This window comes from Anneissia japonica, unplaced genomic scaffold (genome assembly GCF_011630105.1).
Source record: "Anneissia japonica isolate Jap-2015-1 unplaced genomic scaffold, ASM1163010v1 scaffold287758_len931624_cov196, whole genome shotgun sequence".
NCBI classification, from domain to species: domain Eukaryota; kingdom Metazoa; phylum Echinodermata; class Crinoidea; order Comatulida; family Comatulidae; genus Anneissia; species Anneissia japonica.
The window spans coordinates 219,901-238,447 of NW_022722245.1; the positions used below are offsets into that span (position 1 = coordinate 219,901).

At 33.1% G+C, this 18,547-nt stretch overlaps 2 protein-coding genes and 1 long non-coding RNA gene across 3 annotated transcripts in view; 2 read left to right on the forward strand and 1 right to left on the reverse strand.

Moving 5' to 3' along the window:
- The window catches only part of LOC117111794 (ribose-phosphate pyrophosphokinase 2), a 9,497-nt gene extending 8,164 nt beyond the window's left edge, over positions 1-1,333 (forward strand). The window contains exon 7 of the mRNA XM_033254784.1: positions 307-1,333. Coding sequence (XP_033110675.1) covers positions 307-399 — 93 coding nt within the window. The 3' untranslated portion in view covers positions 400-1,333. The remainder of the gene's footprint in view (positions 1-306) is intronic.
- Positions 1,334-4,129: 2,796 nt separating this feature from the next.
- LOC117111798 (delta-like protein 4) lies at positions 4,130-11,646 on the reverse strand. Its single transcript, XM_033254786.1, has 5 exons — positions 11,580-11,646; positions 7,892-7,977; positions 6,590-6,742; positions 5,604-5,720; positions 4,130-4,462 (listed from the first exon to the last, which is right to left on the reverse strand). The coding sequence occupies exons 2-5, from the start codon at positions 7,944-7,946 to the stop codon at positions 4,392-4,394; spliced, it is 396 nt and encodes a 131-aa protein (XP_033110677.1). The 5' UTR covers positions 7,947-7,977; positions 11,580-11,646; the 3' UTR covers positions 4,130-4,391.
- A 54-nt stretch (positions 11,647-11,700) lies between these two features.
- LOC117111799 lies at positions 11,701-17,025 on the forward strand. Its single transcript, XR_004445922.1, has 3 exons — positions 11,701-11,832; positions 15,358-15,498; positions 16,206-17,025. It is a non-coding gene; the product is annotated as an uncharacterized LOC117111799 (long non-coding RNA).
- Positions 17,026-18,547: the final 1,522 nt, after the last annotated feature.

The following is an 18,547-nucleotide window of genomic DNA, read 5'->3' on the forward strand; positions in this document are numbered from 1 at the left end:
GGCCTTTTTTTTTTTTTTTTTTTTTTTGGTCTGACTGCCCGACGAGCTTTGGCCGATGGGGTGGGGGCTTGACCAGACCGATGGGGGGTTTAAGCCCCTCTGCTGTTGCTGGCACTGTCACTGTTGTGAGGTTCATTGTTTTTATGATCTTTTAGCTTTTTAAAATTTTTAATTTGATTTTATTGTTTTATTTGATGTGGAAGAAATACATTTAAAAGTATGAAGTGGAGTATTATGTATCACATGGTTTATGAATCCTGAGTTTATTTTTTCACGCTTGCAGCTCACTTCAGTCTTTCTTTTTAGGTAATTGATATATCTATGATCCTGGCCGAGGCTATCAGGAGAACGCATAATGGAGAGTCCGTCTCTTATCTTTTTAGCAACGTACCTATGTAAAATGAAGGACCTTTCATCCTGGTCTATGTTAAGACTAAATCTGTGGTACTTTGTATCAAGTTTTTGTACATTTTTTCAGGGTAGGTGCTGTTTGTAACAAGGATGGTAGTTCTATACAAACATGCTTTTGTTTAATGCATTTTCAATTATTATTATAGTTCATTTTCAATTATTATTATAGTTCAGTATTTCCTATTCTATATTATAAAAAATAAATGTATTCAAATGCACATATTTATGTACTGTCAATTTCTAGTCAAAAACCCACACATTAAGATTTATAATCTGGCCTTAAAATTGTGCAGATCTGTGATGGTGGAGGCAAGTTCTATTTTTAATATCATCTGTAATCAAGCATGAAAAGCTAAATACTGCACAAAAAAATTATAACTATGAGTATTTTTATCTAAGTTATTTGTGTTTATAAGAAAAAAAAGCAGTTGCGAGTTAAAAATAATTATAGTGAAAAGATAAAAAAAAAACCCCTCAATTCTTGCCCAAGTAGGTGTGTGTTGCCTCATGCAAGAATGCCCTATCTCAATTACATATCTACTGAGCTTATGCTTACTATAAGCAAAAATAATGAAGTTCATTCCAAACTACTAATGTACAAAAACATATCATGTGTATTTTATTGTGGAGTAGGGCTGTGCATGGGAAGAAAATATGACTTATGACATTTCGCATTGACCATTTTGCTTATTTTCAAAAATAAGTATCAACTAAATTATTCTGAAGCTTGGAGAGCTATAATATCAGTTGAAAAGAAAATTAGAAAAACATGATTATTCTCTGCTGTATGCTGTCCATGTAATAGTGTGAGCTTGTGTAAAATTTGGATCTTGATGTTACTAGAATTCTCCAAGTTTGCAAGATTTGAGCGTAATACTGTATTTTATTTTACAGAGCTTAAAAAAGATGAAATATTTTATACACATAGGAAGGAGCAAAACAGTGAGGAATGTATTAGTGATGTGTTGGTAGAGTGGCATTATGTGAATAGGTGAGCAGTATTATCAAGTACATTCCAAAAAGGTGTTATTGTTTCCTATGAATATCTATACTGCTTTAGTGGTTGGTGGCTGTTTGACATTTTTCCTGGTGAATCTATTTGTTATTTATTGTAAAATGGTGCAGTGGGATGGGAATTAATGTTTATTACATTTTCAGAAATTGTCAAAGCCAGGTTCCAGGGGTAAATTATACAATGTTCAACTGTTTTTTCTAAGACACTGAAGGGTTTGAAGAAATAATTAGGAGTAGATAAGATACAGATTTGTGAATACTTGATAAGAACTGTGGTAAAAAATTGCATTGCTTGTTTTCCACCCAATTTTTAAATATTCAATAACTTATCTCTTATTCATTCTTGGTTATTTCTTCAAACACCCTTTCGGTGTCTTAGAAAAATCAGTTGTACAACTTATCAAAATATGTTTTCCTCTGGTGTTTGGCTTAAATTTTAAAAAATTAATATATATTACAGCATTCCCTATAGGCACATTGTATTTTTTTTTTGAGGAGAAGATTGTGTTAGATTGCAGGATTGCAACACGATGTGTGTTTCATGTACAGTATGTTGAATGTGTTCAATTGTGCTATCATTCTCTTGAAATAAATACTTGATGTCTACAAACGTATTGTCATTATTATTACTGTTAATATATTAATTTATATATGTGTCAAAGACAAGCCAAACCAGTCACTCGTCGCAATACTTGCTGAAATGAAACATTTTTGATATCCTGTTTACTGCACTAAACTAACCTTTATATACACCATATAAAGGTTAGTTTATATAATACACCATGATACGCTGTTATTTTCACCCCATTTTCAATGTTAAAACAACAATTTTTAACAATTTGGTGATGGTTTCTGCCTGGAATCATAAACTTTGATGGCAGATTTCTCAAATATTGTTCTTTAAACCGAGTGTATATTTAAATACTTTTAACTTCATAAGGAAAAGTTGCATTTAAATGATTCCTTCACCATTTTATAGCTCTCATTTTCATCTTTAACCCTGTATTAATAACTAAAAATAGATTTCTGCAACAAGTGTTGTCTTTGCCACATATAGCGTCATATAGTTGAGCGATGTGCAATGCAATATCAATGTGCATGTTTGAGGAGTGAATTCCACATTGTTTGTGCAGTAAAAGAAAATGATCTACGGCCAATTGTTTTGGAGGCAGCAAGGGGAACAGTAAGCAAAAAAGTATAACATAAACAGAGGGTACATCCAGGAACATAAATGTAAGTTGAATGCAATCTGGTTGTTTAAAGAAAAGTGCTTTGAAAGTAAGAAGCTAGACCTTCAACATATACTGTACATAAATCAATGGGAAGTCAGTCAGTGGAGCTCTCTTGAAACAGGGGTGATGAGTGTTGATCAGTGAATGTTACAATGTTAATGTAACAGTAGTACAAAAATTGCAAACATTCCAAATTTGTAGATGAGTTAGTTTGCGAGAGACTTTTGCTTGCAATGGCAATTTCCAGGAGACTTGCATTAACCCACGATGATATGGTATTTACGACCAGAGGCTTCAACCCAGCCAAAAAGTTTGAATAACAGGTTTATAAGATCTGGAATTACTGCTTTGTGAATCAAGAGCTAGCGTAGAATTGTATAGTTCTACTAGCATGTGTCCAAATGAAGACTGGCAGTGCCTAATCAGGCTCCAGATACTGGCCTAACTCTTCTAGAAAAGTGTCGTGGAGGCCAGTATTTTTTTAGCATTCGCAAAACACTTTGCAAGTTAAATTTTCAAAACAAGTAAACAACATTATGCACAAACACTCCAAAAAAGCTGCGTATTTTCCTCTGCAAAGGATTGAATGCTGTCAATTTAAAATATTGAATGAATAAATGTCATGCCACTTTTGTTGCCAATTATATTTTCATTTATTTTTACTAATTCATAAATAAAGTTTTAGCTAGCAGATATAACTATATAATGTAAATGTTTTCTACTTTAATAATACATATATTATAGTATTTAATACCTGAAGTGGAATTATCAAGTTGCTCCTGAATTCTAAGAGTTTCCTGTGTTTATATTCGTTGTTCTGGGGTACCAGGTACTGTATCAGAAACACCTAGTGTTTATTTTGGCTAAAACACACCGATTCTGGAGTCTGAGCAAAGATTAAGTATTAAACCATTTACGAACAATGCGTTTTCCACTGTTATCAGGTCTGAGACTGTAAGCATACTGTATATAAAACAGCTGGTATATAAAAATTATAGCATCAAATCCCAGAAGAGTCAAACCAGGATTGCTTCAGTGGAGTTGAGAAATATGTAGTATTAACCAGCCAAGGATGACTCACCCCGGCTTGAATGTGCTCTCAACCCAGGCAAGATAGGCCTACCCAGAATGACCCTTGGTTTACACTGGATTTATTTATTTTCTCACTGAAGTTTGTGGTAAAAAATATTACCATTTACAGGTAGCGATGCAATTTTAACGCTTGACAATTTCCCGCTGGCTCACAAGGTTAAACCTTGTATAGTGTGCACTCTACATATTCACACGAGGCACAAGACCTACACCAGGATTGAGTTGGGGCTGGCTTGAGCCTTAGTTGGAAAGTAGCTTTGGGGACACATTGATGGAAGCCTAATCACTAAACCATGGTTACCTACACCTTTGTCGAATCCAAAATGCCATTGAAACATTTTTTGACTTACAGATTGTAACTGATTTGGAAGATTAACTGCAGGGTTAATCTTCCAAATACATTATACCATTTAAGAGATTTTAAAGTTAAAAGCTTATTTCCCCTTATTTAAAATTGCATTCATTCATAGGCCTACTAATATTTTAGTAGCTTCATTGCTGTAGTAAATTTGTGTGTTAGGGACGATCTGCACAAAAGACGAACATGATTTTAAAAACCTAAAATTTTTTGCAATTGTAATTTGCTATTTTAAACCTTGTCTTATATGCAAGTATACACTATTGGAACCAGTATAAGATAATTTAAAAATAAAAACATGCTTCTGCTTGGATTTGTTCAGCATCATCGAGAGTGGACAGATCAAATGGACATTCTGAAAGGTTGAATGAAAAAAAAAACAACAATATTTATTGTTAATTGTTTCTCTTATTGTAATACAACAGTATAGCACAGAAGCTACAATGTAACTGCCAGGTTAAAAATATTTTATAATATTATAAAATTAAAATTACAATACATTATTTATTTAATGGAAAAAATGGATACAATTAACAACCATGATGTGGTCACATGATCTGGTCATCAGTGTAAAATGTCAAAAAACCGTCACAAGATTATAGAGCACTCGGTGTAAAAACACACGGTAAGTATCTACCAGGTTGAGAGGTATTGTGTTCACACCAACCTCAGCCCAACCATGACGGAGGCAAGACTTTTTTAATATAATATTCTGGTTGGTTTATCCAAAAAGAACATCATCAATGCGCTAAATTAAGAGTAAAATGACAACAAAATAAAAAAAATAATATCAAGAGTAAAATCTTATAGGAAAAATTAAATTAACAACACTGTTTTCAAACCTTTTTACAAACATTCAAAACTTACAAATCCATAAAAATAGGTAAAGTCCTTATAAATTTTTAAAAATATTTAAAATTACAAAACATTAAATATTTTATATACAGGTATATAAAAATCCTATTAGTAAATTTACAAGAATGTAATTCTTGATATAATACTGCACTTTAATTTCCTTACAATTTAATTATTATTTATACAATCAAAATATTGGCAGAAGAGGTTGGAAGAAAAGTAAAACTTTATTTTCTTATTTAACAAAATGGTATTGCCAAAAGCAAAATAATGTTATTGATGAATGTAAACAATGGAGTAATGGGATTGGAGTGCTTTTAATTTATAAAATTATAAGAAATATGGATATTTTATGGTATTTTCAAGGCAGGAGCGTAAGTGATAAAAAGAATTTAATTCTTTTTTCATAAAATTGTCATTCCTTAGTGGCAGAAGGGGCTATAACTGGCCAAAGATCAAATTTTATATTTCTATAATTTGAAATCAACTTATTACACACATATTTTTGTAAAAGAAAATGTTCTTCTTTGAGAATTATGTCTAGAGGTATTTTAAAGAATCCCCCACCCAACCCCAAAACAATTCCTTCACCAAGTCTCAATAGAGATGAAACCCTATAAATATAGGTTTATTTTACTTACTTTTCTGGCAATTCTTGCCATAATAAAGTGATCCTTCACACATGCAGCGATACTTTTTGTTGTCCAACTGAACGCACTGTCCACCATGTTTGCAAGGATTTTCAGCACATACATCATCTATGTGAAAATATAAGAGTTTTCAAGATTCTCAGAAAAAACATATTACATAAGCAGCATGAGTAATGAGAGGAATCAATTTAAAATCTAAACAGAAATCACTATGTGTATGGAGTAGGGAGGGTTTTCCAGATTTTTTCTGCCTCATGAAATTTGTTAGCAGACTGTAGGAAATCTGATTAGCAGTTTGCCTCCTTGAACTCAAATCAACACACAACGTGAGCTTTTGTTACATATTTCATGATTACATAATATTATTACAGTATATGGAAATAAAGCAAGAAAAAAAAACTTAGCAATGTGTTACCAATATAAATGAACATAAACAACTATATATTATAAATGTTGTCATACTGTATCAAACTTCTCTGAAGTGGAACTCTTTGTCCTAAGAGAGTCTGATCCCCTTTGGTGTGAGCTTGTTAGTGGGCTTGTTAAGTAATCTTAGATGAGATTTTGTAAAGTTCTTTAAAACTTCTCAGAACTGCTTAATCCTGGATCCTGCTGGTCTTCCAGACAGATTGTCAGACTTTGGGATAACTACCCACACTATACTCTATCACAAAAATACACAACATCCTGCTTATTTACACTTCTGGGAGAGAAAAAAAGAAATTCATTGGTTTCTATTCTATGATCTGAAGACGTCAATATTACTTGATTACTTTGTTTCACTGAAAATAACCACATAGGCATGGGCGCAGTCAGAGGGGCTCAGGGGTCCTTTCCCCCCACTTAGGCTTGACCCCCCCCCCCACTCAAATTTTACCCTGGCTGCGCCCCTGATAGGCCTACTACAAACTTTGGGGAAATAAAATACTTGATCAAGGATACAATATTAACTTTAAACCATGTATATAAATACTTACAGAAAAGATCTTGTTTGCATTCTTCCTCAGTGCTATATTCAAATGGATTTTCACAGGCAATCTTTGAGTGGCATATGCATCGTCCGTCCTTCACTTTGCAGCCAGTCCACTCGGTGTCACAGCCAACATCATTCTTCTTACTTTTAGCCTCACCTACACAACATAATCCAATTAAACACTGTTTGATAATTATTTTTTAATTTTATGTTTAATCATAACCTAATTATGAGGGCATTTAATCATTGTGATCTTGATATCAATTAAGACCAAGGGTGGATAAAGGAATTAATGTTATTGGGACTAGAGTCCATAGTCACCTGAGGTATGCCACCTGAAGGACCACTAATTATACTTATAAAAACCAGAATGTATTGTCATTCAATTTACTGGTTTTCATTTCAACACACCTTTGCGTGGTAATGAGATTTAGGCTTACTCCAACCAATTGTTTTTATATTTCTTTAAAAGAACTATGGGTCACATCCCAAAAAATTGGGTCACAGGAAATTTTTGGTGGGTTAAGTCATCATCATTAATGGGTCATTAATTGTTTTGTGAGTTACCTTATCAATATAATTAATCATAATACAAAAGCCTAGATATGGAGTTAGGCCCTACACTTTTTAAAATCACATGAACTATTAATTTAAGAAATCACAGGAACATTATGTTAAATGTTTGGCATTAGTTAAACTAGGCATATTTTCTACATGTACATGGTTTGCATATTATCTTTTGTATTCTGTGTGTATCTTTAATGGACTAGAAATATTTAAGCAGCATTGGTATAGATTCTGTAAATAACAGTTGTTTCATAACTAGTCATCATATTTTTTGGTATGTTCACTTTTTTTATATAAAAAAAATTCTTAGCAGCGAAACGCTATACAAGAAGAGCAGACATGCCAAAAGAAACAAAAGAGAGAAAAAAAGTCACAACAAACAGTTAACATAAAACTTAGGCAATGCTTGAAAGTTTGTTTAGTGGTGGAATCAATAACACACTGTGGAAGGTTATTCCATAGTCTTCTAAACTTGTCAATGAAAGAGTGTAATAACCAGGAGAGATAGACTGACTTAGAATGGGAGAGAGAGAGAGTGACTTTGCTTTTGTGAACTCTGTGAGGAAGCAGAGAGGGTTTAAGTACAGAGAGAGAAATGAGACAATCATCAAACAATGCACTAAAAAATTGACAACCCAGAAATATTACGTCTAGTTTTGAAAGGCTGTAGTAAGTGAAACATTTGACAACTGATTTCTTCAAGTTTCTTCTTGATGTGGCAATTTGTTTTGAAAATTACCTTTGACAAAGAACAAAACAAGACAAGCAACAATTGGGATAACTGTCCGCAGCATGGTGGTTCTCTTCCTTTCCTTGCACTGTAATCTGAAAAATGCATTAAATTAATAAATGATTAACAGTGATACAATGATTACAATTTTAATAACAAAAATAATTTGGGTAAACTGCATCTTTGATCACTATTGAATCTTTGGAGAATATTTATTTAGACACAAGATTTTAAACTGAGAAAGTAGACTGCTTGTGTATTTAGGGTCAGACTTTCTTTAAACTAAATTGCAAACTCTATTTTTGAAGAGTGCAAGAAAAAACATTTTTTTGTTTTCATAATTAGCAAAATTGTTCTATGAAAAGAATCTAGATTATAAAGGAGAAAATATAAACTGCATCTTTGATCACTATTGAATCTTTGGAGAATATTTATATAGACAAGATCTTAAACAGAAAAAGTGAACTGAGCTTGTGTATTAACGGTCAAACTTCATTTAAACTTGTTTAGAAAAATTTATTTTTAAAGAGGGCAAGGAAAAACATTTTTTTTCCTATTTATCAAAATTGTTCTATGAAAAGAATCTAGATTATAAAGGAGAAAATGAAATAATATTGTGATGAAAAAAGAAAAAGTGAATGTTTAGCGTGAAAGTAACTGAGGGCACACTTCGGTCCTTGCTCGAGATTACATTGCAAAGATACCAGTAATTTACTGATAAGGTAATTAATTTCAAACCTCATTAATATTTAAGAAGCTTACTGACCAGTCTTGCCACTTACTATTACCCTTTTTGGCTTGACAGAAAACTTTGGTAATATTCGATGCTTGGATTGTCTTAAAAATGTGTCCAAGCAAAGGTGCCTTGTCATTCTACATAATATTTTTAAAATTTAAAAATGGTAATTAACAATTGTTAGTTTAATGCAATTTGCATTATCTAAACCGTTATAGCTACTGCAGTTCAATGCAAAATTACTGTGAAATAATCTTCACTCTCAACCTACAGACTGAAATTACACCAACTTTCACAGGGTTGGATACAGTACTGGTTAAAACTCTCCACATCACCTTCACCAGTAACACTACAGCCTTGGTATCTATATTCATATTTGTATTTATTTATTTATTTATATTAATTACAAAAAATATATTAAAATTTCAACTATGTTTTTGTACTAATAATTAATCAGACATATTTATAACAATTAGGCCTACATTAGAATCTGATCTACATGGACTGAAGGAAGCTTCTCAGAGGGGAAACAACCCATCAGCCAATCATAACACTCTGTTTATTTTTCATGATCAAGGTCATGTTGACATAACCAAGTGCAAAAATCAGTTGACATGTCGGAGGAGGTCAAACATAAGGTTGCCATACAGTAAAGATAGATTTTTCACCAAATAGTATATGAGACCAAATATTTCAATATCATAGGTGTACTACATATTTGCAATTTATTCAACTTCCTTTTTTATTGTAAAGAAAAACTCAGCAGTCCTGTATCTCATTAACCGTTCCCAAGTTTTTAGTCAAACAATCTTTTTGTTTCTTAGAATATATCAGTTGGATACACATATCAAAAACCTTTTTTGTCTTTCGGAGCCTAGATTTAAGTGAACAACTTTTAAAAAAAATCTTTATCAGATATTTAATTCAATAATAGTTTCAATGCACGATTTTATACATAAATCAATAACAATGCTGAAGTGCAGTTTCCCAATTTCACTTCTTGCCGAGTTTCATATGGTAACCACACTTTGTCTCCACAGGGTATATAATGCATTGGCCTGCCATTGCAACGGAATCACCTCATTTCCACTACAATACACAGTTGTGTAATATGTGTATAATCAATAATATAATTATTAGATATAATTAGATATCAATTTACAAATCTATAAATAATACAATATTCTAATTATTGAAAAATTATTACTACAGGTCAAACCCATTAAATTGATTCATTAGTTTAGTGTTTACTGTATTTAGTGAAGGAATACATTTTGGGAAATGATAATATGATAAGGATATTAAACATTAAAATTAGTATTATGACCTAATAATTATAAATTTATTATGAATGATGATGATATGAATGACGATAATGAGGATTGAAAAATGATTAGGGAAAAAAAATATCTATGCACTGGCCAAGATTGACAGACCGAAAATATTCTAAGAATTGAATACAATACTTCTTTTTTGCCAAGGATGAATGAAATATTTAAACCGTCATGCACAAATCAAATCAAAACAAAGTGTGTTTCATAAACAAATTATCTTAATTCAAACACATACAATTTGACTTATTTCATTCTTTATTAGAATTAGAAATATTAATATAATCAGTGGACCATAGATTTTGCACAGCCCATATTGTTATTGTGAAAAAGTATGGAATTCTCAGTACAGTACTGTATTTAATTTTGGCCAATTAGCGCACCCGCCACCATGAAAAAGTGGAAATTTCAGAAAAATAAAAATGTTTTTAAAAATTTTTATAACACCCTCTGCTGCCTTAAAAATAGTGTTCTTTCCTGGCATCTAGAGGTTCAAAACAGTGGTAGACTAAAATTGGTTTGGACTCATCTCCAATGCTTCTTCCACCCCTGCAGTACTGTAGCCTACACAAGAATTCTAATTAAAGCCTAAACAATTGTTGCCCAAGCACATTAAAATCAGGGTCAGTGCAGAGGTCAATCAGCCAGTTGGCATTTATCTCAAAAGATCATTGCCTACCAAGCTCCATCAGCTTGCACCCCATTCATTTTGGTTTGTATTAAAGCAATAAAAGTCACCTAACATGTGTACAGTATATCATTTGTTTAATAGATTAAAATGAAGGTGTAAACATTATTATGAATCATTTCAGCATGTCTTATTTTCTCAGTTCTTTTATAATCCCATAACCAGTATGCCAAATTTCTATGCCTTGTCTAGGACAGTTTTGGCCTCATTTGTGTTAACCAGCACCATAGAGCGAGATTTGTCAGGTTCGCTGTGTGCGTTCATAGCTTGGCCTAGCAACAGAATATTCCATCGCGATGGACTGTAGTAAAATCACCCAGGCTTTGAGCTTTTTGCACACGAGATGCAAAAAATTACTATTGATAGTGATAATTATTTTTTACATCTCCCTGGTGATAAGTCGGGGATACAGTAGGAAAATTCACTGCAAATGAAAGTGATGATGTCACCACTGACTTATGATATTTATTACTCTAGATAAAAATAATATTTAAACCTAAGCAAAATATTTTGTGGTGGGATCCTGACCTTCCAGACCACTTTCGCCACCCCTGGCTTCTGTGATAGACAGACGAAAATACTAGTTAGAGAAAAAATTATTCATCAGTTCATGCAATTATTTCACATCACACAAAAGAATTGTACATGCCCTAAGCACTGCATCATTCATTGACTGGCCACATCACCTCCTTGCCCTATCTATGAATACACTTTTCATTTCAGTAATGAAACTTAAATTGAAAGAAGAAGGGTTTCATATTACATTACATAGATGAGCGAGACCGTGACAGAATCAATTATCAGTGTACTGCTGCTGTTATGTTTGTTAGCTATAAAGAATTACAATTTCTATCAAAATTGGCTCCGGGCTTAGCTATAATATGGTTTGGGTGAAGAAAACTTTACGACTGAAATAATTTTAAGCTAACCTTTCGTTCTTACCCGTTCTTGTTGCCCAGCCTTAAGTCAGCGCTTCTAAAACAAAAATCACATCTGTTTTTGTTCTTTAGTAACTTTAATATTAGTGATCATTGCTGATTGGACCATAGTAAAATAACAGAAGCATTTACCAATCAGCTTCTAGAATGAAAATTGAGAGAGCGTGTCCAACAACACTCAGTGGATGCGATATTCATCGTTCATTTTCGTTGCTGACCTCTCAATTTCGTTGCATTTACACGCTGGTCTCCAAACTGTAAGTAAGAGTTATTACAGTATATAGCCCTGTAAAAGAAGTAATAATATTAAATGTACTGTAATTTGTATATCAAAATGATGAAAAATGTATATACTGGTTCAGACAAGGCTATTGAACGGGCAGACTAACAATAAAAAGAACTACTACAACTACACTAGGCCTAGGTAGTAGCCTAGGCAAGGAGGCTAGGCCTAGAGTAGGTACTTACTAAAAAAGACTGCTCTGCCGCCTAGGCTAGAAGAAGGCGCCTACTAACCAAGCTAGGCCAAACACAAGGTCTAGCCTACTAGTCTACTTGCTTTCTACTCAAAACGGCAATGACCAAAACGGCAATAAGTCAAAATGGCAATAAAAGTTTGCGTAATACAGATTTTGGTAGCGCCGTATTGTTATGCATTTCGGTTGCAATAAACAGCCGCAGTTAGGAACGCCAATGTACGCATTAGTACTTTATGTTTGTAAAGAAATTTTTAAAGGGTTTTGCATTTTTAAAGTTTTTTTTTGTGTGTGTGTTTCAGAATTGGTATTAATTTTAATGATGTCTTTTTTATGATACTTGACTATCATAGGCATAATACTTTCTTTTTTTAGTATGATTGTTGTTCAAGTTTTATACGATTGTTATTAATTGCAATTAATTTGAATATGCTTTTAGCGTGTTCATTTTCTTCTTACGGTCCAGAAGTGAAAAGTCAAGTACATATTTTTATTTATTAATTTTTGAATTATTCAAAATCAAGGCGTAGGAGCGTTGTTACGATTATGATTTAATTTGTTTAATCAAATATACTGTTATATCAGAATATTAAAATATATGTATTTGTACATTCCATTAACTATATTTTACAATTTATATTTGTATTTTTTTTATAAGTATGATCATCAGATAGATGAATCGAAGTTAATGGTGACATCGAAGTAGGTGAACGCACTTGGACACCTTCACTGCCATTGCCATGACCTGCTAAAAATCTAGTCATCTATATTTAGCATCTGACCTACTTCTGTCTTTATAGCATAATGCGTCCACATTCCTGAAGGCGGCGTAAAAAGAATACGCCTTCTTGTATACCCTCATGAGCACCGTGGGAACCTTGGTTGTGGGAAAATTTCTTTCCAATTTTTATGGTTAGTTACCAGGCAACTGGTACAGGAATAGGCCTCGAAGTAGTGAATTTGCTTTAGAAGGACGCCCGAAACCGTGGAATGGCTATTAACATGTATTTAAAATTACTGTACATATTAAAGCTGCATTTTACTATGTATTTAATAAACATCAGAATGTATAAAAAATGGAAATAAAACAAACAAGAAAATACAAACCTGGTGCCTGCTTCACCTCAAGAGTACCATGGGAATCTATTTTGTGGGAAATTAAATTCTAGTGCAACTATAGAATAGGACTAGCAAAAGTGATTTTGTTGGGGTTATGAATATAAGAGAAGTCTGAAATGGGCCATTAAAATGTACGGTGCTTCATTATAAATATATTGAAAATTTTATATTTAAAATAGATATGAAAATACTGTATATATCATTCAGTATGTTTATTTATTCAAATTATAAACATGATCAGAACATTCAAGATAAATGGAAATGTAACAGACAAGAAAACAAATGTATGAAAAACTATTATCCATTGAATATAAGCATTAATAAAATATATATCAATACAAACATTAACGATTTTGCAACACTTCGTTGTTGCTGTAAAAAAAAAAGAAGAAAAATAACAGCAAGTGATACATTTAACATGAATAATAACTATAATATTATAGTACAGTAATACAAATAATTGTTAGTCAACTAATGTTTGATAAATTTTGTGTTTATAAAAATACTATACTGCTTAGCTCCCTTGTTCCAGATTCTCGGTCGCACCTTTGGCGCGTTATATGTAGCGACCAAAATGCATAACAAAAATAGAGCGAATGAAGGCACAACCGAAATGATAGGATACCGAACAACTATACATGTGTTTTTTATTTATATTACATAAATGGTTATTTTATATCAAAATTACAATTTAAATTCAATTAAAGTTGTTCGAAATATACTTACAGAAAACTGCTTGACAGCTGACTCTTGATGGAACAATGTTAGATTTAATCAGTGACAATATAAAAGCAGAATAAAATGAATCTGAATAATAATAATAATAATAATAATAATAATAAGAATAATAATAATAATAAAATGAAAATAATAATAATAATAAATAAGCCTAGTATCAATATAAAAACATACAAATTCAATAATAAAAAGATTGGAGAAACAATATAAAAACAGTAAACATTCAAATAAATAAAACTTCAAAATATAGACAAAATGAGGCTTAAACAATTTATGTCATAAAAGTAAAAAATGCAGCACAACAACAATAATAACAGTAACAACAACAACAATAATAATAATAATATTAATAATAATAATAATAACAACATACAAATTCTATAATAATAAAGAGAACACAATATAGAAGCAGTAAACATTCAAATAAATAAACTTATAATCTGCGGCCCGCGCCTGACTGCACTTGCTCTTGGCATTGATTTTGCTCCTTTGCTGTTTTTGTCTTGTCATTGCCGTTTTGATCTGTTGCCATTTTGGTACTTATCATTGCTATTTTGGTTATTGCCGTTTTGGTCATTGCTGTTTTGGTTTATTGGCATTTTGACCAGCTACCGTCTATGTCCCTACATTTTGTTTTGTAAAGCAGGGCACTCTGTGCGTCGTACGCAACCGTCGGCTGACGAAGACAACTCCTTTGAATTAGAGACGATCGAGCCAAGGATGATCATGCACATTTTCAGAACCATCGGGCCCAGTTTGAAAGTGGTCCATATTGACTTGAAAATCAGGGAAAAAAAGACCCCTGTTGGGGGGACTCTGGAATAATAATGTCCAAACAGATATATACATACAGAGAATAATTTTAGTAAAAGTATAATATATATAGTATTATACATTCCTTTTACCGAAACTAGTTACGCTACTGACTCCCATTCGCACCAGAATGATGTTTAGTGGAGGACGGTATTAGTATGGATTTGTGTGTCAAGGGCCCCGACGGTACTCTCAAACCAGGGCGCCTCAGAAACTAGTTACGCTACTGACTCTTATCTTATCATTGCTATTTTGGTTATTGCCGTTTTGCTACTGACTCCCATTGGAGAAGAATCCTATCATTTTGTTCAGTGAACTCTGCTATAAAAAAAAGTTGGTTATGAAAATTTTCAGGCTTCTACTGAGGGCTATAATTCTGAACATTTTCTCACTCCAACTCAGGTAACAACAATGGTGGCTGAGGTCCATGGATGTACCGTAACCCTTTTGATGATGTGCATATGAAGCTACTATTTAAGTGAAGTACTGTACGAAAGTGCCTCTTTATGCAACTAGGTCACAGACAACGCCCATATGCAATTTAGAACATTGATGCTGCGAGTTATGGATTATTCTCCTGCCTTTACCTTTACCTATATTTGTTTCACTAATAAATTCCGTACAATTTGATTACAGAGTTTCATATTCAAGATAACACAATGATTCGCATGCCAGTAGGTCCAAAGGTTGACCCAAAAGAAGAACAGCAGAAAATGCGCAAGGCATTCTGGGTGAATGTGGGAACTTTTGCAGCAATTGTTGTAACTCTCAGAGTAGGTAAGTTTCACGAAAATATACAGTATACATAACTAATAAAATTACGCTCCTATACTTCGTCAACTGTGTATAATTTTATTAGTGTCTATATTTGAAATGGAAGTAACAATAGCACACCGTCTTTTGGATGAGACGTTTAAGCTGTTGGTCCTGTGTGCATTATGGCCTGTGTGCATGTTAAGGAACGCTGTACACTATTCAGAAAACAGTAGGGATTTTCTGTCGGTGTACTGCTCACTCAACACTAGATTAAGGATCCCACTGGAAATAAGTCTTCTTCAGACTATAGTGGGTTATCCTTTGGGTTTACACCGAATAAATCCAACCCAATCCAAACCACATACACACACATGTACAGTATATATACACACACATGTAGACGTATATATGTATGTATATATGTATATATCTCCTGAAAAACAACCAATCTCCTACGAATTCACAATATTTGCATGTTAAGAAAGCTAATTTAAATAGATCTCCCAGAAGGGTGATCCTTCCAACTTGGGACTCCTGTATCTGATGGTCCTATTATTTAGAGCACTGTTGTTATTTATCTATTTGTTTGCATTGTCCACATTTTGCAAAGACATCACATATTTTATTCCAGCGTTGACTGAGAATGTGATTAAGAAAACAAATTTTAATTATATATGTTTATTAACCTAAAAATTGTAATAAGATGCAAATTGTTTGTTTCCTTACAGCGCCATATGTAATCAAACAGTTCTCATGATGGTGAAGAAAATGTATTGTTGAGTTGCCATATTTTAAATGGATTGTGTAGCAGGTATTACCATCTCTGATCCATGACAATGAAGACATAATTTACTATAGTGATGATTACATAACCATCCCAGATAAAGACAATAATTGAGTACTGTATTGGTAAACCAGACAAAAAAAAAGCTGATTTAGTCATAGGAATCAGCACATAAAGGGGAGTTCTAAAGTTCTACTGATAATATAATTTATTCCTAACATTATAGAGTAATTATTTTTAAAATTCAATGAAAGTTGCAAATATGGAATAATGTAGAAATAAGATACATTAGTGGTGACCTTCTTTAATTCAAAATGGTGGCCATAGTAGGCATCAGAGACATGGCACACAACTTTTTTTTTTATAAATCTACATATAATATGAAAGATATTTTGTGCCAAGTTTCATGCTTCGGTAATAAAATGCACAACTGGGTCACTTAGGTGCTCTACTAATCTAATTCATAAGTGAATCCAAGGGGGACCTTCTGGCCTTTCCCCCACCCCCTAACTTTGTGAAATTTTTAAAAAAATAGAGAATTCAAGTCTATTATTTTGTGTACTGTATTAAATTTATTTAAAAATACCCTAATATACTCTCAGCTGTTTTGTGAATGTTCTTGAAATATTTGGAGGATATTTGTTCTATAATAATTATAGGTGTACAAGTACTTCCAAATTAAGATGCTGACAAGATTTTCTTTGTACTGTATTATAAAGACCAATAAAGTTACTTGAAACATGTATTTGAAATCATAAAGTACATATGAAGTTTACAGTATTTTCAATTGATGTATACCCCAGTATTTAACCCCCGGCCCGCGGGCAAACTTCGGCCTGCCAAATATATCGATGCGGCCGTCGCAGCATTGTTCAAAATTATTTTTTCATCCGATTTTTAGTACTTCATGACCACCTACTCTGGCATTGTTAACAAGAGTCTGGCTTTTTCTGTAGCTCACTGTATCTAGTGATGTAAAGTATCGACATGGGGAGGGGGAGACTTATAGGGGTTGAAGGATTAAGTGGTGGGGGGGGGGGAGAAACTGATTTGATGTCTAAACAATCACGGCACCAGCTTTGAAAATGTAATTTTACAATCTGAAAATGCCATTTCCAGGAATCTTGGGGTGTCTTTTTAAAAAATTTTCCCCAACCATGGTGGGGCTGAGGTAAATGCAGGCCCATTTTGGGGGTTTCGAACTCCTCATCGGGGAATTTCTGGCATTGGCATTGTTTTTGATTACTTAATAGGCCCACATGACTGGATTTTTTTTGTGCTCAGGAAATTTCTAGTGGTAAGGTAAGAGAATGCGCCGGGCGCATGTTTTTATCCCCATCCCTTTCCAAACTGTTGCATTCCCTCATTTTGACAAAACAAGACCTATCATAGTTGGTGTTGAAAAACCAAGGCTAATATTAGGCCTATTAGGAAGACTGTGTAGTGCTATAAAAGAGAATGGGTGTGGCCGACATTGAAAAAAATTGGAAGTACACAATTTAGGTTTGCCCGCCACTGGTCCCAACAGAACTGGTGACATAACTGGGATGTATACTGTAGTTTACAGTGAATAATGATAGGCCAGTTTCCTGATGGAGGTAGCAGTGATGCACCTGATGGGATTATAGGAGAGTTGGAGGCAGGGGCTGCTAGAACCTCATGGACGGTGTCTGGACCATATTGTCTTGCTGATTGATGCCCTGTGCACCTTTTGCTGTTTTATAATTTTAGACTAGTTGTGTGGGTACATTAGCACATTTTCACCCAAATCATTTTAAAATCTCGCAACTCTCGCCACCTCAATATTTATAATTTTATTTATTTAGGCACACAACACATTCACCTAGGATTTTCAATAGCGAATATATCCTACTTATAGGTGACAATCCTTTTCACAAAACAACTTGCACACACAATGCCTAACACAAACTAAATCCGGAACTAAATCTCAATATGAGGTTTAGGGATTGGAGTTGTTTTGGTCATGAGAAAAAAATCCTGCAGCACTAAGATGAATTAAACCAAGAACCCTGGGATTGGAAGGCAATTATCTTAACCACCAAGCCATTCAACTCCACTCCACTATTAGTGCACCTTTTGCTGTTTTGGAATCTTAGATTTTTGTATACCTTGTTTTACAAACTTATATTTTTAAAGATCGTCAAAGAAGAGCGGAATATAAATATAATTTTGCCAAAATCATCCAGGTAGAGAAGAAAATAAAATTGTTATTTTTTTTTTTTTTAATAAAGATGGTTAAATGCTTTAAATTTTTATAATTCATAT